This window comes from Saccopteryx bilineata, chromosome 1 (genome assembly GCF_036850765.1).
Source record: "Saccopteryx bilineata isolate mSacBil1 chromosome 1, mSacBil1_pri_phased_curated, whole genome shotgun sequence".
NCBI lineage: Eukaryota > Metazoa > Chordata > Mammalia > Chiroptera > Emballonuridae > Saccopteryx > Saccopteryx bilineata.
The window spans coordinates 404,221,074-404,247,636 of record NC_089490.1 but is presented as its reverse complement, the minus strand read 5'-3'; the positions used below and the strand labels follow the sequence as shown (position 1 = coordinate 404,247,636).

Genomic DNA, 26,563 nt, shown 5'->3' with positions numbered 1-26,563 from the left:
CTAGGCTGAGGGGGGTGGAGTCCTCGTTTCTCTGGGTCCAAGTGACCTGGATTCAGGGGACAGCACTGTCTCCTGCATCTCGGTGGGTGGGGTGGGGTCCTCTTTGGGGTGAGACGTTGGGTCAGCTCCATCTCTGCCGCCTGGAGTCTCTGTCCGTCCTGGGTGCTGGTGGGCACCCTCCTCCCTTCAGAGCTGAGTTACGGCAAGTGGAGAAGGCGGAGCTGGACGGTGCAGGGGCGTGGGGTGGTGTTGACGGGATGGTAAGGGTGGAGCAGTGGAGATGTCTCCATGACACCCTGGGAGAGCCCAGCGCTCCCAGTCTCCAAATCTCCCAGAGGCTAACGACAGGGAGGGGCCGGGTTCCCTGCGCCACCTGCTGGCCATGTGGTGCTGGTGACGTGACACTTGACTGTCCCCCAGCTTGGGCACATCGGGGCCCTGGTTCCGTGGGGTCTGAGATGATGGCTCAGGCCCTCCGAGGAGGGTTGGGTCTCTCCTCGTGTGGTCAGCTCCCGCAGGCCTGGCCCTGAGCCCTGCTCTCCCTGGGCTGAGGGGGCCGTCCTGCTGTCTGAGAGCCAGGTCACAGGTCCCGGGTCCCGGGTGGGTCTATGTACAGGTGTGGAAACAGACGCCCAAACCTCACACGCTGTTCGTAAAGTGACAGCGAGCTGGCTGTATTTGAATATAAAGGGGTAAACGCAGCGAGGGAAATGCTGACCTTCGTAAATTTTTTTTTTTTGCGACGAGACAGATCGCTTCACAGTACAGCTGTCAAGTTAAAAGAAATGGCTGTACCACCCTGGCAGGCGGGATCTTGTTTTTGTCTGGAAGGAGTGTTTTCCCTCCTGTCTTGTTGTGGGAAGGGACTTAGCGCACTCGCCCTGGGTCATCTGGGGCGAGCTCAGCTCACTGCTGTAACAAGCAGACCTCCAAACCTCAGGCATCGGACACAGAGATGTTCTGTTCTGTGTCTTTCTCTCGGCCCCCTGGGCTTCGGCAGGGACGAAGAGGTGGAGATTCAGCTCCACGCAGACGTGTGGGGACCCAGGCCACTTCCGTCCAGGAGCCGGGCTGTCCTCTGGAGCTCTGGGGTGCTCCTCGGGGCCCCCTGTATCTGCCCAGCGGATGAGGGAAGGAGCGAGACCCCGTGGACCCTGTCACCGCCCCCTCCATGGCTGACTTCCCTGGAGGCTGCATTTGCTGCTGCACAGAGGCGGTAGACACCAACGTCACCAGCGGTAAACACGGGCAGGAACGGCGGGCGCTTTCTGTCGTGTGGCGGAGCCAGAAGGCAGCCTCGTGGGGACATGCACGTCGGCCGCCCGCCCAGTCGGCTTGCGGCTCTGGGCCTGTCGGGGATGATGTCAGAGGGCGCCCCCCGGATTGATTCAGGGTCCCGAGTCCATGTTGGCCAGTAGACGGACGCATGGCCCAACACGGAATCCACGCGTCAGGAGAACTGTGCTCTCGTCCCCTCCAGCTGGCCTGTGTCCCTCTTTCCTCTGCGGCCGTTCTGACCTGTGTCCCTCTTTCCTCTGCGGCCGTTCTGCAGCGGCAATCCCTGCTCCACCCTCCCCAGCCCAGGGGGCGCCGTGCCGTGTTCCTGCCCCTCCCTGCTCGTTTTGTCGGTTTGGGAACATCTTGTCGGTGGCTTGATTTACGATCATCGTTTCTTTTATTGGCTTCCTAAAGCAGGGGCTCCGGTTACCGGTTACCGTGGCGGGAAGTGTCTGGTGCTGTCCGTCCCGTTTATTTATTAATTTTTTCTTTTCTTTTTCCCTGGAGAAAACCCTCTGTTCTGCAGGGTCCGTGCGTTCCTTCCTGTCGGGCATGTGGTCCGATGCCCAGTTCCTTCCCCGTGTGCGGGCTGGGCTCCCGCTCTCTGCCCCTCCTCCTGGTCGGCTCTCTCTTCCCCCAAATGCTCTCCTCGCTCCGGGGCTTCCCTGCCTGGTCCCCCGCCGTCCTCTTCATGCGTGTCTCTGGGCTGTGACCGTGGTGTTCTGTCCCCTGTCACTCCTCACTGAGCATGGCCGACGCATTTCCGCCTTCCATCTGTTCCCGCTGCCCTTTTGGAAAGCCGTTCTTTTTGAGTTGTTTGTTGGGGAGGCTGCCTGCCTCCCCGTTTTCCTCCCGAGCACCGGCCCCTCCCGAAGGTCCCCAGCCGTTGACTCGCGGAGCATTTCCCCCCCGGAATGGGGGAACCAGAGGCCCCCATTGTTTTGTTTGTTTTTTACTCTCTTCCTCTCCTTCCTCCCCTCTCCTGCGATGCCTCCGTTATTTCCACGCCGTTTCTCCCAACGGGTTCCGGGTGTGTCAGCAGCTGGGCCTCTTTCTCTTTATTCTGGTGGGTGTTTTCCTCGTGTCCCCCCCACCCCACCCCGCTAAGTTAGACTTGAAGGTCTGTCCGTCCTTTAGACAGGAAGTGTCGAGCGCTTCGGGGCCCTGGCTCCCTTTCCTCGTGGAGCTGTGGCTGTTTTCCGAGGCTCTGCACTAGAGTGCGGACGGAGCAGGGAGCATGGCCCGTTCTCCTGTGGGACGCCCCAGCCCTTGGAGCACCCCCCACTCAGCAAGCAGCCTTGTGGGGGGGCGCAGGACGGAGGTCTCTGCTGGACAGTCAGTCCTGTCTCCTGTGGTGCCCCAGCCCCTGCTCAGTCAGAGGAGGGAGGACGGGGACCCTTGTGTCCACATCCGTCCAGATGGGCACGTCCTGATGCACATGTCTGGGTTCTGGTCCCCGCCCCCATTCCGCTTCCGAGAAGGAGGGCGAAACTCGGGGTGTTCTCTCCCCACGGGTGTCTGGCCCTCTGAGCCATCCGAGAGGGGTGTTTCTGCATCGGACTGTGCCCTTCCTCTCCTTTCGGTGCTTTTGGGGGATGGCTTTCATTATTGGGGCCACCCGGTGGGACCTGACTTCATCCCTTCCGAGCCCCCGGGGTCTGTGTTGCTCACGACAGCCCCTCACGGGTGGGGACCCCAGCGACCTCTGCCACCCTGGCGGCCCCCTGTCAGACCCTGGGGGGGCCTGACAGGTTTTTACCCGTTCCACTGCAGGGTTTTACCCGTTCGACCCTGGGATTTCTATTTCTTGATACTGGGGGGGTGAGGGGGGCTGGATGGGCACTGCGCTTGGACTTCAGACCCCAGACCCAGAGATCGGCATTGCAGAGGCAGAGCCGGGGGTGGGGGCAGAGCTGCTGGGGGGGCCGCCTCCCGACCCCGCCCGCTCAGCCCGCAGCCCGCGGCCTGCTGCCTTGACATCCTGAGGCCGCCCATCCCTGCAGACATATGTCCTGTGTGGGGGCACCCCATGTCCCATCACGGCACCAACACGTCCTGTTTATCATTTCCCGAACGTCGGCCGCGGGCCCGACACTGGAGGTCTTTGCTGTGTTTTTTCATTTGGTTCTCTTACCCGCCCCGAGGTGGGTGGCAGTCCCGAGTGTTGTGGGTGACATACATAGCACACCTGCTGCGATGCCCCATCCCAGGCACCAGGTGGGCTTACGGTGACCCCCGTTTGCAGAGGGAGCACTGAAGACCAGTCCCCAAACAGCGCCAGTGAGGGGCAGAGCAGGTGGCCTGGCACACGCGGCTGGTGCCTCTGCACCTGCTAGATGCTGGCGTCTGGCCGGCCAGCTCACCGCGCGGTACCAGGGCATGGTTGGCGTCTGCACTCCTGTTCACCACAGGACGGGGGCCGCAGCATGGGGTCTGGCTCCTCCGGGATGGCTGGGAGCCACACCCACCACGCGGTTCCAACCCCCTATGTGCCTTGGGGCACAGTGCAGAGGTCTCCAAGCCTGGGGCCACCTGCCGTGTGCAGTGAGGCTGCGCAGGCTGCCCGTGCAGGGGGCCAGGTGGTAGCAGTGCTGGTAACGGGTCTGTTACCTTGATGCGTGTTCTTGGCCAAAGCCCTTCTGGGGGCGCACCCCTCAGTGACAACAGAGAGCGAGCATTTGGCCATCTTGAGACCCTCCGGGGCAGCCAGGCGAGGCCGTGGGGAAAGGTTGACACGAGCCTGAATCCACGGCAGGCGGACCCGCGTTCCCATAAAGGCAGGAGGCCTAGGGAACCTGTCGGGAATCACTCTCCAGGCCCAGAATTACCATCCTTCCTAAGGGAGGATCCTCCTGGGGGGTGTCGCTGCTGCCAGGAGCATGATTGTTTCCAGAACCTTCTGAAGACCACTTCTGTCCACGTTGTTCAACAGGAGCAAAGGCTCTGGAGGCTGAGATAGGAGATCCCACAGGCATGAGCCCTCAGCAACAAAGTGCCATTGTCCCCACCGGGAGGCCCCTCCAAGCCCAGTCCTGGGGTTACGGGTGCAGAACGGACCGAGATCTTTCCCAGAGGAGGTGACTCAGGCCTCACCGTAGTGCCCATTGGCCCAGGGGAGCCGTGTCTCTGTTCTGCCCCAGGCGTGCCCCCCCCAGGCGTGGCCTCTTCCCCCCCAGGCGTGGCCCCTCCCCCTGTAGGCGTGGCCCCTCCCCCGCAGGCGTGGCCCCTCCCCCGCAGGCGTGGCCCCTTCCCCCCCAGGCGTGGCCCCTTCCCCCCCAGGCGTGGCCCCTCCCCCTGCAGGCGTGGCCCCTCCCCCACAGGCGTGCTCCCCCTGCTTCCCCCCCCCCCCCCCGCAGACGTGACCCCTCACCCTTGCTGAGTGACTTCTGTCTCTGAGTCTCACACCCCAGAGGGACGGAAGTTGGAAGTTGGAAACTTTTGTGCGCACCCGGCTTCTCAGTGCCCTGCAGGGAGTGGGGGTCACGCGTGCCTTCTGCTCTCTGGGTCGTCACCGCTGCACAAAGGGCTCACTGTGCAGCGAGCACTGGCGCTGGTCCATAAACTTGACCTTATAAGGAAGTGGCGTGTGCCAAAATCAATAGAAACTGGTTATTGTGTTGTTCCTATTTCTGGGGAGACAGTGAATGAGGAAGCGGCGGCACAGCTGTCCAGTTTGTGAGCCACGCTGCATGTCGCGTCCTAAGTAGATCCCAAAAGAAAACGTAGGCCTTGGCCGGTTGGCTCAGTGGTACAGCGTCTGCCCAGAGTGTGGATGTCCTGGGTTCGATTTCCAGTCAGGGCACACAGGAGAAGTGCCCATCTTCTTCTCTACCTCTCTCTCTCTTTCTCTCTTCTACTCCTGCAGCCATGGCCCCATTGGAGCAAGTTGGCTCCAGGCACTGAGGATGGCACCATGATCTCCGCCTTAGGCACTAAAAGGAGCTCGGTTGCTCAGGAACGCCTCAGATGAGCAGAGCATCGCATCGCCCCCTGGTGGGCTTGCAGGATGGATCCCAGTTGGGATGCATGCGGAAGTCTGTCTCTCTGCCTCTCTTCCTTTCACCGCATAAAAAAACAATAATAATAAAAAGGTCACTAAAGGGGACTCAATGGGCAGAAGGCAATAACATTCATAATGCTTGCTGTACGAGAACTTTGTTTGGGTCAGTGAAGTGTGGCCCAGGGATGACGCCAGTCCAGCCAGGGACACCCTCCCAAGGGGCTGAGGAATGTGTCAGGTCTTTGTTTGATGCAGTTTTTTTTTTCTAATTTAGAGAAAATTACAAATACAGAAAAATACAAATAATGGTATCATAGAAAGCAGTGTGTCTGTTACGCAGAATTGACGGTGGTTAACATTTTATCATCTTTAACCTCAGGATTAAAGTGTTACTGATAAAGTCGAAGTCTCCTGCCCAGTCCCCTCTGCTCCCAGGCAGACGCTGCCACGAGTTCAGTGTGAGTCCCCTGGTCTGTTACTCTCTCCTTGTATGAATCAGTGCTCACTACAGTGTGTGTTGTTGTGGAAACAGAATGTATGTACCTGGTATCATACTGAGCTTGTCACTAAGGATTTGCTTTTTGCACTTGACATTATATTTTTGAGATTTGTTTTTATTGATACTGTCCATCTGTCAGTCATCTATCCATCCATCGATCCACCCATTTTTCCACCTTTCTTCCCCTCCTCTACCCTTCCCATCCAACCATTGACCACCCTTCCCTCCTTCCACCTCTCTGTTCCTTCATTATCTACTCCTCTACCCATCCATCTATTCATGTATCATCTGTCCATTCACCCATCCCTCCATCTATCCATCATCTATTTATTCATTTATCATCCATCCATTCACTCATCTCTCCATCTATCTATCCATCCATCATCCATCCACCCACCAACCCACCCATCTCTCCATCCACCCACCAACCCATCCATCCATCCATCCATCCACCCACCAACCCATCCATCCATCCACCCACCAACCCACCCATCTCTCCATCTATCTATCCATCCATCATCCATCCACCCATCTCTCCATCCACCCATCTCTCCATCCATCCACCTACCCACCCATCCATCCACCCACCAACCCATCCATCCATCCACCCATCCATCCATCCTGTCACCCATCAATCATTCAGCCAGCCATCACCCTTTTGCATTACAGAAATGTATGGTTTGAATCTTTGATCTCTACTTTGAATGGCTCTTTGTTCTTCATAGTATACATTTGGATCACCTTTTGCGTGTGTGTGTGTGGGGGGGGGGGAGCATAGAATCTGTTTTGTGTGTGTGTGTGGTTTTGTTAATTGCTTACTGAGGCCAAAGAGAGCCCCCCTTCCCCCGGCTCCCAGCTTCCCCCGCCTGTATCTTCCTCTGGGATATGGTGATGATACTCACCCTCGTTATCCTTAAATGGAGTGGTTTGCACTTCACCGTTTTAACCGGAAAGTCAGTGAGCCGTAAGTTGTTGAAAACAAAGGGCAGGCTCGGTGGCAGGCACTCCACAGGCTCTCAGGTCCTGACCGTGCTGGCGGTCATTCATCTCACACGGTGGCTTGCTCAAGGTCGGCAGCGGCAGGTGCTCCACGTCACAGTGGGCCGGACCCAAATCGCAGGATCCGAAGAGGAAAAATGAACCCTCCTCCACGGAGGGCGCAAACGACCGACAGAGCCCACGTCCCTGCCTCTCTCTGCGCTGTTACCTTGACGACAGCAGGGGACCACTAGAGCGAGGACCTTAAAAAACAGCCAGGGCGTGCAGCCCGCCTGCCGCATGACCACGGCACCGGGCTGCTGCTGCCGTTAGGGTTCGGCTGTTGGGAAATTGTTCCTCTGGCTGGACAGAATGAACCCAGGGCACTTTTACCCTTGCTGACACATCCAGGAGTGCTGGCTTGGCTCCTGGACGTCAGGGTCCTCTGTCAGGCCATCCCTCCCCAGAGGTCTCCAGCGTAGCCCCCCGCCCCCCAGACAGATCCCGTTTTAAGCTTCTTGTGTTATTGTCAACGGAGTTGTAGGGTTCGCTGGCCCGAGTGCCAGCCGGACGGGCCTCTGCCCGCAGCAGAAAGCACCATTTCATTCGGGCGGTTGCATTTTGGAAGTGACCCAGTTGGCGACTGGGGTGGCTGTTGGCTGTTTTTCAGGGGTGAGCTGATATTGCAGCTTGCTCCTGGGCAGCTGTTCAGAGGCCAGGAGGCTGCTGGACGCACCTGTAACTGGGTCCGGGATGGCCTGGCTTTTAGGGATCTTTTAAAATGTTAGAGGAGACCCTGGCCGGTTGGCTCAGCGGTAGAGTGTCGGCCTGGCGTGCGGGGGACCCAGGTTCGATTCCCGGCCAGGGCACATAGGAGAAGCACCCATTTGCTTCTCCATTCCCCCCCCCCCCATCTTCCTCTCTGTCTCTCTCTTCCCCTCCCGCAGCCGAGGCTCCATTGGAGCAAAGATGGCCCAGGCGCTGGGGATGGCTCCTTGGCCTCTGTCCCAGGCGCTAGAGTGGCTCTGGTTGCGGCAGAGCGACGCCCCGGAGGGGCAGAGCATCGCCCCCTGGTGGGCAGAGCATTACCCCTGGTGGGCGTGCCGGGTGGATCCCGGTGGGGCGCATGCGGGAGTCTGTCTCTCCCCGTTTCCAGCTTCAGAAAAATACAAAAAAAAAAAAAAAGATAAAATGTTAGAGGGGAGAGGGAGTTGGGGCGCTGGATGAAAAAAGGTGAACGGATTAAGCAAAAAAAAAAATATATATATATACACACACACACACACACACACACACACACAATTCATAGACGCGGACAACAGTGTGGTGACAGCCAGAGGGAACCGGGGTGAGGGGAGGTGGAGATGGGCAAAGCGGGCTGGGGGGAAGGAACAGGGACACGAAAAAGGTTTTGCTTTGGGCGGTGGGCGCACAGGGCAGCGCGCCGGTGACGTTTTGCTGCGTTGTACACTCGAAACCTGTACGGTTTTGTGAACCAGTCTCACTCCAGTGAATCCAATAAAAAAAAAAGATAATGCGTCACAAAGGGACTGATGAGGGAGGGCACCCACGGGGAGTCTGACACAGGCACTTCGCCTCTGTGCCGCGACGGACGCGCTCAGGAGTGAGGATTCCGCGCGCTGGCGGGAGGCTGCCCCTGCGCATGCGCGTGCGCCGAGCCAGGTCCGTGCTCCCGCCGCTGTCTGGGCGTCCAGCTCTGGGTCCCGCGTGGGTTGACGCAGCGGGACCTGTTGGCATGTACCCCCTCCCGTCATTCTAATGGTTTTTTCTAAGTGTCAGTCAAGAGCCAGCTGGGTGTCTGTCTCACCCGAGGACCGTGGATGAACCGACGACGTCGGAGGTGGTGGCATCCGAATACACCGCTGTGACTCACTTTGCTTTGCTGACTGTCCCTTACACGGCGCTCAGACAGCCCGCGGCCACAAGTCCTATTGCGCATCACTTAATGTTTACCATTCTTTCAGCCGTCGGGGTCTGGACGCCCCCTGACACCTGTAAAAGTTTTACCAAAACAACCATTGCTGTCGTCTCTCCGGTTTAAAGGGCCCCAGAGCAGGATCGGGGCGGTAGTTTGCTCCCTGGATGTGTTGCAAATCAAAGCTGCTTTGTCCACCTCCCTCCTGCTTCCGTCCCCACCGGCCACCTACCCCCAGCGTGGATGGGCATGTGGGACCCCCCCCCCAGCACAACGTTTTGTGACCTTCCACGGATCGTGTGAGTTAGCTGACTTCACTTCACAGACGTGGTCCTCTGTGGGCCCGCGGGCCTCGTGTGTTGTAGAGCTACCTGGCCACGGTCACAAGTGAGATGAGCTAAACTGTGTCCCCCAAATTCCTACGTTGGAGTCCTGACCCCAGTGTACCTCAGTCTGTGGCTGTATTTAGAGGTAGGGTCTTTAAAGAAATAATGTAAGATGAGGTCGCTAGGACGGTCCCTCATCCAGTAGGACTGGTGTCCTTATTGATACCAGTCAATAAGGCGATCGGGGCACAGACAGGCACAGAGGGACGCCCCTGTGGGGACACAGGGAGAGGGTAGTCATCTACACGCCAAGGAGAGAGGCTTCAGGAGGAACCAGCCCGGCCGACACCCGGACCTCGGACCTCCAGCCTTCAGGATGGGGACAACAATGTCTGTTGCTTCAGCTGCCCTGTCTGTGGGGATATCGTCACAACAGCCCCAGAAACCTAACACACCAGCCTGCGCGCCGGTCCCAGGATGGACGTCGGCCCCTGCCTGTGTGCAGCGTGTTCTCCCTGTCGTGGGGATATCGTCACAACAGCCCCAGAAACCTAACACACCAGCCTGCGCGCCGGTCCCAGGATGGACGTGGGCCCCTGCCTGTGTGCAGCGTGTTCTCCCTGTCGTGGGGATATTGTCACAACAGCCCCAGAAACCTAACACACCAGCCTGCGCGCCGGTCCCAGGATGGACGTCGGCCCCTGCCTGTGTGCAGCGTGTTCTCCCTGTCGTGGGGATATCGTCACAACAGCCCCAGAAACCTAACACACCAGCCTGCGCGCCAGTCCCAGGATGGACGTGGGCCCCTGCCTGTGTGCAGCGTGTTCTCCCTGTCGTGGGGATATCGTCACAACAGCCCCAGAAACCTAACACACCAGCCTGCGCGCCAGCCCCAGGATGGACGTGGGCCCCTGCCTGTGTGCAGCGTGTTCTCCCTGTCGTGGGGATATCGTCACAACAGCCCCAGAAACCTAACACACCAGCCTGCGCGCCGGTCCCAGGATGGACGTGGGCCCCTGCCTGTGTGCAGCGTGTTCTCCCTGTCGTGGGGATATCGTCACAACAGCCCCAGAAACCTAACACACCAGCCTGCGCGCCGGTCCCAGGATGGACGTGGGCCCCTACCTGTGTGCAGCGCGTTCTCCCTGTCGTGGGGATATCGTCACAACAGCCCCAGAAACCTAACACACCAGCCTGCGCGCCGGTCCCAGGATGGACGTGGGCCCCTGCCTGTGTGCAGCGCGTTCTCCCTGTCGTGGGGATATCGTCACAACAGCCCCAGAAACCTAACACACCAGCCTGCGCGCCGGTCCCAGGATGGACGTGGGCCCCTGCCTGTGTGCAGCGTGTTCTCCCTGTCGTGGCTGGGTAGTCTCAGTTTCAACCTCACATCTGGGCGAACACCTGTCACTCACGGTGACCAGGTAGCAGATTGGGTTTCTTGTCTCTTTCTCTCTCTCTATTTTAGAGTTGAGCTTGACCATGCAGGCCTGGTGTTTCGTACAGGTCAGCGACGCAGCCGACCCACCACAGCTGGTTGCTCACAGCCCTCCCCTGTCGCGGGGTCTTTGCCTTGATTAAACAAGGTGGTGTGTTCACAGTGCACTTGGTGTGAAGCAAACCCTGAGGTAGCTTTCACTGTCAGTCGTCGTGACCAAGACCAGGGCTCACTTCAGCGTTGGATTGTATCACCCGGGAGTGACCTGGTTGCCCGTGTTGGGGAACCAGAGGCCAATAGGAATTAACGAGCTGCCTGCGTCCCCACGTGCTCACAGCCCATAGGGCTCTGTGGTGGTGCTGGCATTTCCAGGTGTCCCTCCCACCCAGCCGAGGGCTGGACGGGCTGCCGCTGGAGGTCAGTGGAGCAGCAGGACCACATGTTACCCTGGGTCTCAGCCTTTGACATCGGAGAGGGACAGAGGGAGCGTTCGGGCAGAAGGGGTCTGGTTTCCCTGGGAGGTGGGCCTCCTGGCCGCCTGCTGAACCAGGCTCATTGTTAAGGGTATCGGATGATCTTACCCAGCGGGGCGGAACCGACCCGAGCTGGGCGGACGCTGGCGGGAAGTGGGTTCCAGGGTCCTCTTGTCGGCCCCACCTCCTCGGTGTCTGAGTGCTTTCACAGGGACTCAGCGAATTCCTGAGCCCTGCTGGGGGCTGCGGTCAGGAGAGTGGAACTTTAATCCGAATTAGAAGGCGCGGTCAGCAGCGCGTTAGGCTGGAGTTTGTTTTCCCTGGCCTAGTGGGGCGCCTCACAGAAGGGACCCCGGGATGTGACCAAGCTGAGTCATGGACAGTTCCTAGCGGCGCTGTGATGTCTGTGGAGCGTATTCCTCACCGATTGTATCATTGGCATTTACATCGTAAGAAACTAGCCCCGTGGCAAATGATGTGGTTTTTCCGTGATTGCCTTCCTTTGTGGTTTCATGGATGGAAAAACCATGTGGCGCTCGAATGCGCTTGAGCCACGGTCCCCCGAGTGTGTTCTCGGACCAGCGGTAAAGGCATCACCTTGACACTTGTGAGACATGCAGTTCGGCAGGGTCCCCACCCCAGACAGGCTGAGTCAGACAATCTGCTTCATTAGCAAGCGCCACACAAAGAAAGAGGTGCCCAAGGCAGTGAGCAGGTGGTCACGATGACCAGAGAGTTGAGTCGGTGGCGAGAGTCAAGGCTGCAGCAGACCCCCGTGTCTCCGCCTCTGCGTTTACGAAATGCCTCCATCCGAGCGACGGGAGGGCCTTGCTTTCTATCCCGAAAAGCCGTGGGGTCTGGGGCGGAAACACCTTTGCCATCTCCAGCCAGGGCACCCAGGCAGGGGGGCCGCTCAGGAGACATGGGGGGACACTAATCTAATCGGCGTCTCTGTCCTTCCCTCCTTCCCCGCAGAAGTGCATTCGATTTAACCCCGACGCCACGGTGTGGGTGGCCAAGCAGCGGATCCTGTGTTCGCTGAACCAGAGCCTGAAGGACGTGCTGAACTACGGACTGTTCCAGCCGGAGAGCAACGGGCGCGACGGCAAGTTCCTGGACGAGGAGCGGCTGCTGCGCGAGTACCCCCAGCCCGTGGGCAAGGGCGTCCCCTCCCTGGAGGTAATGCCGCTCGGAGGTCCCCTCCGCAGGAAACCGTCAGCCAGCTCGGGGGCTTTGGGTCGGCATCTGGTTCTGCTGCAGATCGCCCCTGTCCGTGCAGTTTTCAGGCATGTTTTCTGACTCTAGATGCGACAAGTTGGTTGGAGAGCCGTTGCGGTGTGCGCACACCGCGGGTCCCACCCAAGCTCACGCCGCCAGGACCCGCGAGTCCGGGAGATGCGGGATGGGGTTTGCCTCTGCCTCCCCAGTCTGTCTTCCTGCCCTTGGGCATCGGGCAGCTGATGGTGTTCCCGTGGTTATTCGGAAACGTGACTTCCTTTCTGGTCCTTGCCCCCTGGAATGACCATGGTGACGTGTGACAGGCACACAAGGTGGGCGGCCTCATCCACGTCCTTGTGAAGCGTGACCCCTGTCCCTGCCTTTCTGACTCTGGCGTGCTGTGCCCTGAGGTGACGTGTAGTGTTTCCACATGAGGTGGTGTGACCGTCACACCAGGAGCCAGACATGCAGTCATTTCTCCTGCAAAACACGTCGCTGGTATTAAGTGACCACATTCGTCTCAGCCTAAGTGTGGATGGTGGCCAGCATGGGGGCCATCGAAGTGGGTCCTGCCACTTTCTCAGCAACGGGAGGTGACTCTGGGGATGTCACGGGCACAAGTTCGAAGCTGAGGACCCGTGCTTCATCTGCACATTTCTGGGCCTGATGGTAACTTTGCAGCTGAGATTTTCGGGATCCTCACTCAGTGGAACAGGTGTGGGTGGGACCAGGGAGAGGTTTCAGTGGAGGAAAGACAGTTGCCCCTTGGGAGCTGTGTGGTGCAGCTGCTCTGACCTCAGTTTGTTCACCTGTGAAATGGGTATCCATCAGAAAGTCCTTGTTGTAGGACCACCGAGCACCAGATACTTTGTAGGTGTGTCCAGCCTGCATAAGACAGTCTGCTCTTCTGGTTGATGGAGGTTACACTCCAGTGGGAGAGGGACAGACGGGAAATAATAAATAAACGTTCATTTCGGGGCTGACAACTTCTGTGACAACAGTGACACAGAGTGAGACCACCAGGAGGGCGGGAACCCACTCTTGCTCGGGAATCTTCCTGCAGCAGAGACGTGGACCTGACCTCAGGGTCCCCTTACTGCCCGCACCCAGCTCCCCGGGCAGCAAACAGGAGGCGGCACGGGAAGTGGAACGTGGCCAGGGCTGTGCGTGGGCGTTAGAGACACCCACACACACATGTGTGTGGCCCGTGTGTCCTGTCCAGGCATTCACAGGTGCTGAGGCCGAGAGGTTTGCCTGTGAGCGTCCCACCCCGAGTGTCCATCCCCCCTCGTGGGTGCCTGGGCTGCAGTATCGGGCGGCTACGGCTCGGTCCTGGTGGCTGTGCCGCCTTGAGCGTGCCACCCAGCCTCTCTGAGCCTCAGACTCCACTGTGACACTGGGGGAGCGTTAGTGCCTACCGCCCATGAGGTCTCCATGGCGCTCGGCGAGGGCTCCGGGCGTGCCACCCAGCCTCTCTGAGCCTCAGACTCCACTGTGACACTGGGGGAGCGTTAGTGCCTACCGCCCATGAGGTCTCCATGGCGCTCGGCGAGGGCTCCGGGCTGGTGTCTCAGCTGCTGCCACTGGCACAAGCTCTCGTTGCCATGAAGGAGTAGTTCATACTTACATCTAATGTTCATTCGTGCCCTCGGGCCACCGTCCTGCGCGCACAGCAGAGACGGCCTCTCAGGCTTCCCTAAACTACGGCCCACGGGCCACATGCGGCCCCCTGAGGCCATTTATCCGGCCCCCACCGCACTTCTAGAAGGGGCACCTCTTTCATTGGTGGTCAGTGAGAGGAGCACTGTATGTGGCGGCCCTCCAATGGTCTGAGGGACAGTGAACTGGTCCCCTGTGTAAAAAGTTTGGGGATCCCTGGTAGATGAACACGGCAGGCGCAGGCCTGGCTCTGACCTCCGTGCCGGGGCTAACCTCAGTGACACAGAGCGGCTACTTAAAAAACAGGGAAAACGGCAAGAAAGGGGTGTGTCTGAGCCTGCATCCCGCGGGGGCCCCAGCTGGCAACGTCTGGATTGGAAACAGGCCTTCTCTTCCCGGGTCCGTGACCTCCCAGTGAGATGCGCTGGCTCTAGCGGACACTTTCTGGAAAAACTGGAAAAGGAGCATTAAGTTGATTTAATTCCTTTAGACTCTCCAGTTAGGCACAGGGTAGGGACCTCTGTTGCGTCCCCTGACGTCACCCACCATGACCAGAGGTGTGATGGAGGAAGACAAGCAGGGGGAGAGATTCCTAGCGGCCCCTGGAGTGTGGGGCGCAGGACACCTGTCCAGGTTGAGTCTGGAAGGGGAGGACGGGCAGAGAGCCCGGATGTCCAGGCCTGGATGCCCTCCTGTCACCATCAGGTCAGGGAGCCACTGCTGCTTCCAGGAACGGCATGCAGTCCGCCTCTCACGGAACTTCCCGGTTTCACCATGGGTTTGCTTTGGCAGGTGAAAAGTTTCGGTCTGGGTGTTGCCGGGCACTATGCTATTTCGGTTGGAGTAGAGGAGAAGGAGATTGTCCCTTTGGAAACTTTAGACGGGATTAGACTTCTGTTTTCAGGAGGAGCTCACGGGCGGCCGGAACCATGGCTTTCTACGGGGGTGGGGGGTGTCACCACGCTGTGTTGTTTAAGCTCCCGGCTGTGGCGAGGTCCAGGCACGTGGAGGAGGGGAGCTGAAGCAGCATGGGTCTGGTGCCGGTTCTGGAAGCTCACGTGCGGTCCTCGGGCCACCCCCGGGAGTTCTGTGTCACTCTCCCCATGTGACAGATGTCTGGGGCGGGGTAGGAAGGAAGAGTCCTTCCGAAGGCTCTCTGCGGATAGCACGGACTCTGGTGGGGCTGGAATCAGAACAGAGAGGTCGCAACTCAGAATCTTAGCGGCTCCCCAACTGTCAGCGTCCTTCCGGAACCTTCCGGAGCGTCCCCAGCACATTTTACTAGAGAAGGGGTCGGAGCACCTGGCAGAGGCGTGCGGCACCGGATGTGACAGCAGCAGGCAGGCCGCCCTTGATTGAGGGCCCCTGGTCTCCAAGGACGCTACTGAGGACGGCCCTGCCCCTCCGCGGAGGGTCTCCACGCACTCATCCTTGGGGTTGCTTTTTGTTTCTTTTCTTTTTTCCTCAAAATTAAAAGAAAACAAAACACAACACATTTATTGATTTTAGTGAGAGAGGAAGAGGGAGAGAGAGAGGAACATAGCTCTGCTCCTGTATGTGCTCTGACCGGGACGATGTTCTAACCAGCCGAGCTGTCCGGCCAGAGCGCTTCCGTTCGGCCCAGCGGCTGCAGAATGTGGGCGGGAGTGATTCTCCGCCGGTCCTGGGCCCTGCGGTGCGGATACAGTGGCGACTGGAACTCCGGCAAGGCCTGCGGTGCAGCCCCCGCCTGCCCCTGCCTCGGCGAGCCAGCCAGCCGAGGGGAAGGTTGATTTTCCTCGAGGAGCCGTGTGACATACTCATTCTTTTCTTTCCCCTGTTTCTGTGCCAGTTCCGATACAAGAAGCGGGTGTATAAACAGCCCAATCTGGACGAGAAGCAGCTGGCCAAGCTCCACACCAAGGTACGCAGGCGGGCTGGCTGTCACCGAGCTCTCTCTCTGTCCTGCGATGTCATCTCCTGAGTTCAGGGCAACTCCTCGGGCACAGGGTTCTTCTCCCCGCCCGAGGGAACCACAGAAATGGTGCCCCAAGGGGCGCCGGGCAGAGCCCCGCCCTTAAATACCCCCTCTGTCTGCTCCTGTGTAGTAACAGTCTGTTAGGTGACAGCGGGCAGGTAGAATCATGTCCCTGAGTAGAACGGGAACCCTGCTTCACGCTCGTCTTCCCCTGGGTGTTTCTGGGGGGAGGGGTGGCCATTCTGTCTCAGCCACCACTGCCGAGAGAGACGGCGACCCCAGTGACGTGGGTCTCGGCTGCGGTCACTCGAGTGATCACAGCACCGGTCGCGTCCACTGTGGAGGTGAGACGTGCGTGTGGACAGAGGGCGAGGAAAGGACAGAGCGACGGGGGGAGAGCCGTAGGCTGCGTTCCGTGGGGCGCTCTCAGCTCCTGAAGGGGCGTACTGTGCATGCCTGTCCCCTGGGTGACCGTGCCACCGGGTCAGGATGCTGTGGGTGCCACCTGCTCTTCATCAGGGATGCCATGTGTGGGCAGCGGGTGCTGCAGCTGCAGCTGGAGCGTGGGGTGGGCACCTTGCTTCAGGCCAACGTGGGATACTGAGGATGCTCTCGGATGTCCTTCTCCCGGCCCCACCCCCCAGAGAGGCTGTGGCACTCCCTGCAGCGGACACGGGAAGCCCGAGTCAGGGAGCGGCCTGGACGGCTTCTCTTAGCACCCCTCCTCCGTCCCGAGTCAGGGGGCGGCCTGGACGGCTTCTCTCAGCACCCCTCCTCCGTCCCGAGTCAGGGGGCGGCCTGGACGGCTTCTCTCAGCACCCCTCCTCCGTCCCGAGTCAGGGGGCGGCCTGGACGGCTTCTCTCAGCACCCCTCCTCCGTCCCGAGTCAGGGGGCGGCCTGGACGGCTTCTCTCAGCACCCCTCCTCCGTCCCGAGTCAGGGGGCGGCCTGGACGGCTTCTCTCAGCACCCCTCCTCCGTCCCGAGTCAGGGGGCGGCCTGGACGGCTTCTCTCAGCACCCCTCCTCCGTCCCGAGTCAGGGGGCGGCCTGGACGGCTTCTCTCAGCACCCCTCCTCCGTCCCGAGTCAGGGGGCGGCCTGGACGGCTTCTCTCAGCACCCCTCCTCCGTCCCGAGTCAGGGGGCGGCCTGGACGGCTTCTCTCAGCACCCCTCCTCCGTCCCGAGTCAGGGGGCGGCCTGGACGGCTTCTCTCAGCACCCCTCCTCCGTCCCGAGTCAGGGGGCGGCCTGGACGGCTTCTCTCAGCACCCCTCCTCCGTCCCGAGTCAGGGGGCGGCCTGGACGGCTTCTCTGAGCACCCCTCCCCCGTCCCGAGTCAGGGGGCGGCCTGGACGGCTTCTCTCAGCACCCCTCCTCCTCCGTCCCGAGTCAGGGGGCGGCCTGGACGGCTTCTCTCAGCACCCCTCCCCCGTCCCGAGTCAGGGGGCGGCCTGGACGGCTTCTCTCAGCACCCCTCCTCCTTCCCGAGTCGGGGGGCGGCCTGGACAGCTTCTCTTAGCACCCCTCCCCCGTCCCGAGTCGGGGGGCGGCCTGGACGGCTTCTCTTAGCACCCCTCCCCCGTCCCGAGTCGGGGGGCGGCCTGGACGGCTTCTCTTAGCACCCCTCCCCCGTCCCGAGTCGGGGGGCGGCCTGGACGGCTTCTCTCAGCACCCCTCCCCCGTCCCGAGTCGGGGGGCGGCCTGGACGGCTTCTCTGAGCACCCCTCCTCCGTCCCGAGTCAGGGGGCGGCCTGGACGGCTTCTCTGAGCACCCCTCCCCCGTCCCGAGTCAGGGGGCGGCCTGGACGACTTCTCTCAGCACCCCTCCTCCGTCCCGAGTCAGGGGGCGGCCTGGACGGCTTCTCTGAGCACCCCTCCTCCGTCCCGAGTCAGGGGGCGGCCTGGACGGCTTCTCTGAGCACCCCCTTGCCCCCCGCTGTCCAGGCGAGCTCACCTGTACCGTGGGCGCACGGGAGATGTTCTCAACCATCAGGGTCCCCGTGCCTCTTCATCCCCCCGTTTGTTTGCGTGAGGGCGGACGTGTGGATTTTTACTGTGTTCAGTGAATTGTGACGCGCCACGATCGTGATTTCTTTCTGCGCTCAGAGTTGTCCTGATGTGCCCGGCGGCGGCCCTGGCCCTTCCGCTGGGCTCTCTGCCCTCTGGCACGGCCCCCACCCCACACCCGTGCTGTCAGCGCTGACGGCTTTCCGGCAGAACAAGACACGGGTTTCCTCCTCACGCGTTTCCTGCCCAGCCCCGAATCCCCTGCACGGTGGCATTCAGACCCCAAAGTCTAGGGCCTTCTGGGGTTTTTGTTTTTAATAACCCTCTGATGTGTCGATAAAAATGTGTTTGTGAAATGTAAAAGTGCTGGTTAGTGAGCAGCAATGAATGTGTTCGGTAAAACCAAGTGTATCTTGTGCCCTTGGGCACCTGTTGGTTCTGAGTCCCCGCGGGCACTTTGGGGTGGAGATCCCACCTGTGTCAGAGGGCGGAAGGGTCCGGAGGCCCCAGGGGTTGGGAGCCACTGTCCTCCCCTCGGGGTGCGGGGTGGGGATGGAGGCTCATCCGCATATTTGTGCTTATGATCAACTAGCCTGGCTGTTAGCTTGATGGCAGGAAATCATTACTCTTCCTACAGATGAGGCTAGACAAAGCTGGGGACGTGTATGTCCCTGCCTGTCAGCGACCCACCCACGGACCCCCTTGATCTCACAAGACGTGAAGGTCTCCCTTCACCTTGAATCGCTTGGCGGTTCCCTGCTCCTGCCCGTGTGCCTGTGCGTGGTCACGGGCTTCACCCAGAGCTGGCTTAGCCCGAGTGAGCGGCTGTCCTGTTCCCTTTCTGTGGAGGCCGCTGGCTTAGAGGTCAGAAAATCCAAACTCAGGTCCACGGGCCTCCTTCGTCAGAGGCGGACTCAGAGGTCCGGGCGGGCCCCGGACACTGGAGCCTCTCACGGTGGTCCAGGGGGCTGGTCCTCTCGAAAGCAAAGGAATGAGTGTCCCTTGGTTCTCGGCAACGGTGAGGTTCCACCCAGGACAGGCTGACGGCATTTGCCCCATGCTGGGCTCCGGGCTTCGTTCAGCTGGGGATCCCCCGGCAGAAAGCCGCCGCTTGGCCAGCCCGGGTTGGCAGTAGGCTCCGCGTCCAGGGGCGGCTCCCCTTCCGTGGGGGAAGGCAGAGTGCACCCCGTAAGTAACCTTCCCGTGGCCTCTGAAGACGTCTCTTGTAGAGACATGCCTGTTTTTTGTTTTTTGTTTTCCTCTCTAGAACAACCTGAAAAAATTCATGGATTACCTTCAGCACCGCTCGGTGGAGAAGGTCGTGAAGATGCTAGAGCGAGGCCTGGACCCGAACTTCCACGACCCGGACACTGGAGGTGAGCGCGGCCGGCGGACAGGACCGCGGGGGAGCGTCCCTCTGCGCAGGCGCAGTGAGGACAGGCGGGGCTGTGTGCCCACTGCGCATGCGTGCCTGGGATCCCGCGCAGTCCGAGGGTCCCGCCGGAACCTGAGTTCGCCCCCACGGGGTGTCCCGCCGCCCCCACGCACCCCGCCGCGCTCTGTTCTCAGCTGTCAACTACTAGGCGAATGAATGACGCCACGCGTGGGGCTGTTGCGTGCCGACCTTGGAGACACGCCTGCACACGCAGAGAGGTCTTGCTTTTCCTTACTGGAACCAAATCTTTCCCGGCACGTGGGACGCCCTGGCCAGGGGTTCTCAGTGTCCCCACGGTTCCTGTTTGAGGCTGGATGTTTCTTTCTTTTCTCTTTTCTTTCCTTTGTTTCTTCTTTAATTAATTAATTAATTAGTATTTTTCTGAAGCTGGAAATGGGGAGAGACAGACTCCTGCATGCGCCCGACCGGGATCCACCCGGCACACCCACCAGGGGTGACGCTCTGCCCCTCCAGGGCGTTGCTCTGTTGCCACCAGAGCCACTTTAGCACCTGAGGCAGAGGCCAAGGAGCCATCCCCAGCGCCCAGGGCCATCTTTGCTCCAATGGAGCCTTGGCTGTGGGAGGGGAAGAGAGAGACAGAGAGGAAGGAGAGGGGGAGGGGTGGAGAAGCAGATGGGTGCTTCTCCTGTGTGCCCTGGCCGGGAAGCGAACCCGGGACTTCTGCACGCCAGGCCGATGCCCTACCACTGAGCCAACCGGCCAGGGCTAATTTTTTTTTTTAACGATTTCCAAATGAGCACTCACTTTTATTTCATCCGACCTTTTCTCACGTCTATGGAGATCGCGTTGACTTCTCACCCTGCGTGGGTGAGAAATGTTGTCACACGATGGTGACTTGCTGTTTGGGGATGTTGTGACACGCCCACCACCATCCGTCTTCTTTTCTTGTGACGAGAACCTGGAAGGGCCGCCCTCTTAGCAACTTGAACGCACACAGTTTTGTATGAACTCAAGTCGCCAGGCTAAACGGCACAGCCTCAGGACGTGCTCTTCTTACAACTGGAGGTGTGTCCCTTTCGGCGGCTTCCCCTGCCCCTCCCCCACCCCGCCTCTGGCAACCACCTGTCTGTCCCGGTGCCCCTGAGTTCCGTATTCTGAGAGCCCACATGTCCGTGAGGTCCTGCCGTGTTCGTCTTTCTCCGTCTGACTGATCTCACTGAGCACAGTGCAGTCAGGGTCCATCCATGTTGTCACAGGAGACACGATTTCCTTTTTCATGTCTGACTGATTACTGTCCCATGGTGGGGCCGGGCAGTTCTCTATGACGAGGCTGTCCTCTGCGTTGTAGACCGTTCGAATGCCTGGCCCTCACCCACAGGTGCTGTAGCACCCCCCACCTCAGTTGTGATGACCAAGAAGGTCTTCAGACATCACCCATGTCCCCTGTCTGTCCACCGTGTAATGTGGCTCTAATCACTCGTGGGCCTGTGGATTCCTCCTGAGTGTGACCTTGAACCTCAGCCCGGCCCCGGTATCTGGTTTCCTGACTGGGACTGTCTCCGCAGGCCAGCCTCTGGCTGGGCTTCCCCCGGCCTGCCTTTGTCCCTGGCTGTTTCCGGAGGATTCCTGGGGCTATGTCCCAGACCTCTTGTGCTTCCTTCAGCAGCAGAGCTGGTATCTTCCCGATTCCAGGGGGCTTGACCTGACCGGGCATCCGAGCAGACCCTAACTTAGCTTCTGAAAGCACACAGCACGGACCCTGAATTTTTTCAACACGAAGGCCTGTGGCCGTTTCTCTGGGCCCCGCCCGGAGGTCCGCCCTGAGGTTGCCACGGTTGTAGACCGCTCAGTGTGAGAACAGGTGCTGTCAAGCACGGTGACGGAAGTGAGGGACACAAGTGTGGGGCCTGAACCCCTCTCCCAGGATGACTCTAAATGACTCAGGAGGGGGGGGTGTCCTGGGAGTGAGGACTGCATTTTCTGAAACATCCCGCTGACGACAGCCTCTGGGCTGACTGCCGGTCAGCAGGAGCAAACGCTGGGGAGAAACAGACACTCGTCCCCGCATGTCCCTGTCCAGTGGCTCCCGACAGAGTGCCGAACGAGAGGCCGTGTGCCCGTGTGACAGCCAGGGCTGAGGCGGCCCAGGCCTCATGGGGCCACGCCAGAGCCCAGAGCAGAGGCTCCTCCCTTCTCACGTTCCCCCATCCCACCCACCCGTGCACAGGCCATTCAGGTCAGTGCTTTTCCTCTTTAGGTCCGGACAGCTGATTGAGACCTTGTCACTCATTTTCAAATTTAACATTTGGAACAGAATTATCAACCTGTGTTTCCATGGCGGTCACTGCGTGGTGCTTTCCTAGGGGGGCTCTCTTGTCGTAGTTGATGCTCCTGTAAAGCTGAACCTCCCCTCTCTCCCCCCATTTCATTATCAGCTTTAGGTTTATAGGAAATGGAAGGCCCTGGCCGGTTGGCTCAGTGGTAGAGCGTCAGGCTGGCATGTGGATTTGCTGGGCTCAGTTCCTGGTCAGAGCACACAAGAGAATCAACCATCTGCTTTTTTCCCCACCTCCCCCTTCTCTCTCTCTTTCTCCCTCTCTCTCTTCCCCTCCCCAGCCATGGCTTGATTGGTTCGAGTGAGTTGGCCTTGGGCACTGAGGATGGTTCCATGAAGCCTCCAGGCTCAGGCACTAAAAATAGCTTGGTTGCCGAGCAGTAGCCCAAGATGGGCAAAGCATCACTTTGTAGGGGCCCTGCCAGGTGGATCCTGGTGGGGGTGCATGTGGGAGTCTGTCTCTCTGTCTCCCCTTCTCTCACTTTAAAAAAAAAAAGGAAGATTGTGTAGAAAAAGCAGGGAATTCCCAACAACCCCCCAGCCCTACCGGGTCCCCAATTGTTGGCGTCTTGTACTAGTGTGGCATGTGTGTTACAATCGAGCCAATTTCTAGTCACTAAAGCCCACCGTTAACCATCAGATTCACTCTCAGTGTTGTATAGTTCCTGGGTTTTGATGAATGCATCACGTCGCATTCCCGCCGCTACAGTGGGGGATGGAAATACTTCCTCGCCCCAGGAGTGCCCCGGGCTCTACCCGCCCACTCCTCCCCACGACCCGTGGCGACCCCCTGATCTGTTCACCATCTCCATCTCTGTCTCCGACGTGTGTGCCTTTTCCGGAGCATCACGGAGCTGGAAGCACACAGCCCGTGTCCTTCTCGGCCGGCTTCCCTCGCTCAATCATGTGCGTCTGCGTTTCGTCCGCCTCTGTGTCCTTTGAGCGCTGAATAATCCCGTTGTCTGGGCGGACCAGGGTTATTTATCCGCCACCTGCTGAAGGACATGTCGGTTGCTTCCAGGTCTTTGCGATTATGAAAAAGCTGCTAGGAACATCCACGTGCAGGTTCTGTGTGGACCTACAACTAACCAACTAACAGTGCTCAAACTTAGTGAGGTGTTTTTTTGTTTTGTTTTGTTTTGTTTTTTGTATTTTTCTGAAGCTGGAAACGGGGAGAGACAGTCAGACAGACTCCCGCATGCGCCCGACTGGGATCCACCCGGCACGCCCCCAGGGGCGACCCTCTGCCCACCAGGGGGCGATGCTCTGCCCATCCTGGGCGTTGCTCTGCCGCAACCAGAGCCACTTTAGCGCCTGGGGCAGAGGCCAAGGAGCCATCCCCAGTGCCCGGGCCATCTTTGCTCCAATGGAGCCTTGGCTGCGGGAGGGGAGGAGAGAGACAGAGAGGAAGGAGAGGGGGAGGGGTGGAGAAGCAGATGGGCGCTTCTCCTATGTGCCCTGGCTGGGAATCGAACCCGGGACCTCTGCATGCCAGGCCGACGCTCTACCACTGAGCCAACTGGCCAGGGCCTAAAAATGTTTTTAAGGCAAAGAAAATCATTTATAGCGAGGGAAGGGGAAGAGGTGGCGTTAGGACACCCAGCTCTGGAGAAGGGGCCCATGCCACCCCCCTCATCAAAGCGTGTGTGGCAGGCGGTCCTGGGACAGTCCCAGCCTTGGCTCCGTCCTCACTGTCTTCAGAGTTTTCACTCTTATCCTCAGACCAGGAGTCCGGGCTGGGGGAGGGCAGGGGCAGGGGAGGCTGTGGTCCCTGAACAAACCCAGCTAAGGGCCCTGGAACAGAGTCACTGTCGGACAGTGCCAGGGGTCGGAAGAGCTGTTCCTGCCCCCTTTATTCCGGACGCTGCCCTGCCCACCTCCATGGCTCTCATGACCCAGCATGATGTTGAGGGTTCAGTGGCTCCACGCCGAGTTTGAAAGCGGCTCCCTTCCTGAGAGCAGGGAATGCAGCAGCGTGCTCAGACCCAGCCGCGTCCCCGCGCTGGGCTGGGGAGTTCTAGGTACTTCTGGGCCCTGGACCGAGGGCCGCGCGGGCGGGGATTCCATCCCAGTGGAACGGCCTGTCAGTCAGAGCAGAGCGGCCCTGTTATTACAGCCCTCTGGGACTGTCGTCAATGGAAATTTTGTTAAGTGGTGATGAGACTTGAGTGTCAATAAATAAAGACTCGGCTCTGGCTTTGCTCGGAACCTCTGGGGCGCGACAGAGAGTGTTCTGAGCCCTGACAAGGAGAAGGGAAGCTGACAATTTGAGTGAAATTCCGTGTAACGCTTTGATTTTACACGCCGTGTACCCACAACTCGGCAGGAGCCGGGCACCGCAGCGGCGGGGGGGGGGGGGGGGGGGGGCATCAGCAGAGCTGGGGCCCGTTGTGAGAGGAGGAAGCTAGGATTATCCCCGATGGCGCCGGCTCCGCCGAACACCGCGGATGTGCCCGACGGCACCTGTGGGCTCCAGTTACCACACTCGTTCCCAGGGATGCTGGCTCGCGGCTTCTTGGGCTGACGCTGTTGGTCCTGGGGTTGAGACGAGGCTGATTCTGCCACAGGTCACTGCAGCCGGGCGCCCGGGGACCCTTCCCGGCCCAGCGAGGGGGTTTCGTGGAGCCTGGATCTCCCTGCACGGAGAGCCGCCTCCGAGCGCGGCTTTGGGAACGGCAGGGGCGTGTGGGATGCGGACCACGACGGATGGTCTACATCTGGGTGTGAAATTCTTCCACGGAGCCAGGAATCCGAGAGAATGTGGTTGTGGGTCCTGGTCCACGTCCCTGTGCGGAGGGTTAGAGACAAACAGATTGTTCTTCACGCATGCAGTCGGGAACCCCGGCCCCGCTGCCGGGAACATTGTGAAGTACGGTGGGGTGATTTCCCTGGTCCGTGTGGCTCCCAGGACAGAGACCCGTCACCCAGGGAGTGCTCTGACCACAGACCCAGCTCAGAATTGTTCTTGTCTATCTACACCCTCCACGTTTCAGAAAGTCTACGGGCGACTCGGGAAGGTGCGTGTGGGATTGAGCAAGTGCCTCAGAGATGGAAATGGGGGACGGAACCCCGGTGGGGGTGACGTGCAGGCAGGGATGGGGCCCTGGGAGTGGGAACATCACCAGAGCTGGCCACCAGAGGTCAGTCTGAGGACACACAGGGGGCCACATGGAAGCCATATTTTCACCTGAAACTGTTACCTTGTTACCTTGACTTTGGCTTCACATTCTTCATCATCACGACTGGTTATCCTGAAGATAGTACACGGTGCACACACCCGCCCCCTGTCCCCACATCACGACTGGTCATCCTGAAGATAGTCCACAGTGCACACACCCGCCCCCTGTCCCCCACATCACGACCGGTTATCCTGAAGACAGTACACGGTGCACACACCCGCCCCCTGTCCCCCACATCACGACCGGTTATCCTGAAGATAGTACACGGTGCGCACACCCGCCCCCTGTCCCCCACATCACGACCGGTTATCCTGAAGACAGTACACGGTGCACACACCCGCCCCCTGTCCCCCACATCACGACCGGTTATCCTGAAGACAGTACACGGTGCACACACCCGCCCCCTGTCCCCCACATCACGACCGGTCATCCTGAAGATAGTGCACGGTGCGCACACCCGCCCCCTGTCCCCCACATCACGACCGGTTATCCTGAAGACAGTACACGGTGCACACACCCGCCCCCTGTCCCCCACATCACGACCGGTTATCCTGAAGACAGTACACGGTGCGCACACCCGCCCCCTGTCCCCCACATCATGACCGGTTATCCTGAAGACAGTACATGGTGCGCACACCCGCCCCCTGTCCCCCACATCACGACTGGTTATCCTGAAGATAGTACACGGTGCGCACACCCGCCCCCTGTCCCCCACATCACGACTGGTTATCCTGAAGATAGTCCACGGTGCGCACACCCGCCCCCTGTCCCCCACATCACGACTGGTTATCCTGAAGATAGTACACGGTGCGCACACCCGCCCCCTGTCCCCCACATCACGACCGGTTATCCTGAAGATAGTCCACAGTGCACACACCCGCCCCCCGTCCCCCACATCACGACCGGTTATCCTGAAGACAGTCCACGGTGCACACACCCGCCCCCTGTCCCCCACATCACGACCGGTTATCCTGAAGATAGTCCACAGTGCACACACCCGCCCCCTGCCCCCCACACTCCTCCCCTGTTGCTAACTTCCTGTCTTCCAGGAACAAGGTGCGTCTGTTATCATTCATAAACCGCTATCGATACGTTACTGTTTTTGTATTCCATCAGTAGCTCCTGAAGGTCTGTCTTCCGGTGCAGAATCCCGGTGAGATTAGTCATCCCGTCTCCACTGCCCCCCCCGCCCCCCCGGACTGTGACAGTCTCTCGGCCTTTCCTGGTTTTTGTTGACCTTCATAGTTTGGAGGAGGACCACTCTTTTTTTTTTGTAGAATGTCCCCGTGTTGGGGTTTGTCGCGGTTTTGCTGTGACGAGCCCAGGGCTGTGGGTTTGGGGAGGAGCACAGAGCTGAGCACCCCGTCCCTTCCCGTCGGGCACCTGGGCCGTGCTCACCTGGCGGAGGTGTGTCCATCGGGTTTCCCCACTGTGCACTAACCCTTTTATCCCCTTCTAAGGTGCTGGCTCCTCTAGGGCGGGACATCACTAAGCGCAGCCCACTCCTGGGAGGGGGGGGCTGTGTCCCCGTCCCCCGCCTTGAGGGCAGAGCGGCTGTCTTAGTTAGGGGCCATTCTTCCGCAGGAGAGGCTTTTCTCCTCTCCTCTCCTCTCCTCTCCTCTCCTCTCCTCTCCTCTCCTCCGTTTACTCATTTATTCGATCCGTTATTTTTATCACAATGGACTCATGGATATTTCGTTCATAATGTTGAGTTATAATACAATGTTACTTTATTTTTTTTGTAAAAATTGTTCCAGCTTTGGCCATGGGGGGCGCTCTCAGTTGGCTCCTCTGTCCCTTTGACAGTTTCCATCAGTGTGAGTTATTATTTTTTATTCTGACTTCCTTCCTTCTTTCTTTCCCTCCTTTCCTCCCTCCCTTCCT

The 26,563-nt window shown here is 59.5% G+C and overlaps 1 protein-coding gene across 7 annotated transcripts in view; it reads left to right on the top strand.

The window, feature by feature from the left end:
* Nucleotides 1–26,563, top strand: part of SHANK2 (SH3 and multiple ankyrin repeat domains 2) — a 443,651-nt gene that overhangs the window by 49,982 nt on the left and 367,106 nt on the right. For all 7 annotated transcript variants that reach the window (XM_066252293.1, XM_066252296.1, XM_066252295.1 and 4 more), the window contains 3 exons: nt 11,904–12,107; nt 15,637–15,708; nt 19,037–19,145. In XM_066252293.1, coding sequence (XP_066108390.1) covers nt 11,904–12,107; nt 15,637–15,708; nt 19,037–19,145 — 385 coding nt within the window. The remainder of the gene's footprint in view (nt 1–11,903; nt 12,108–15,636; nt 15,709–19,036; nt 19,146–26,563) is intronic.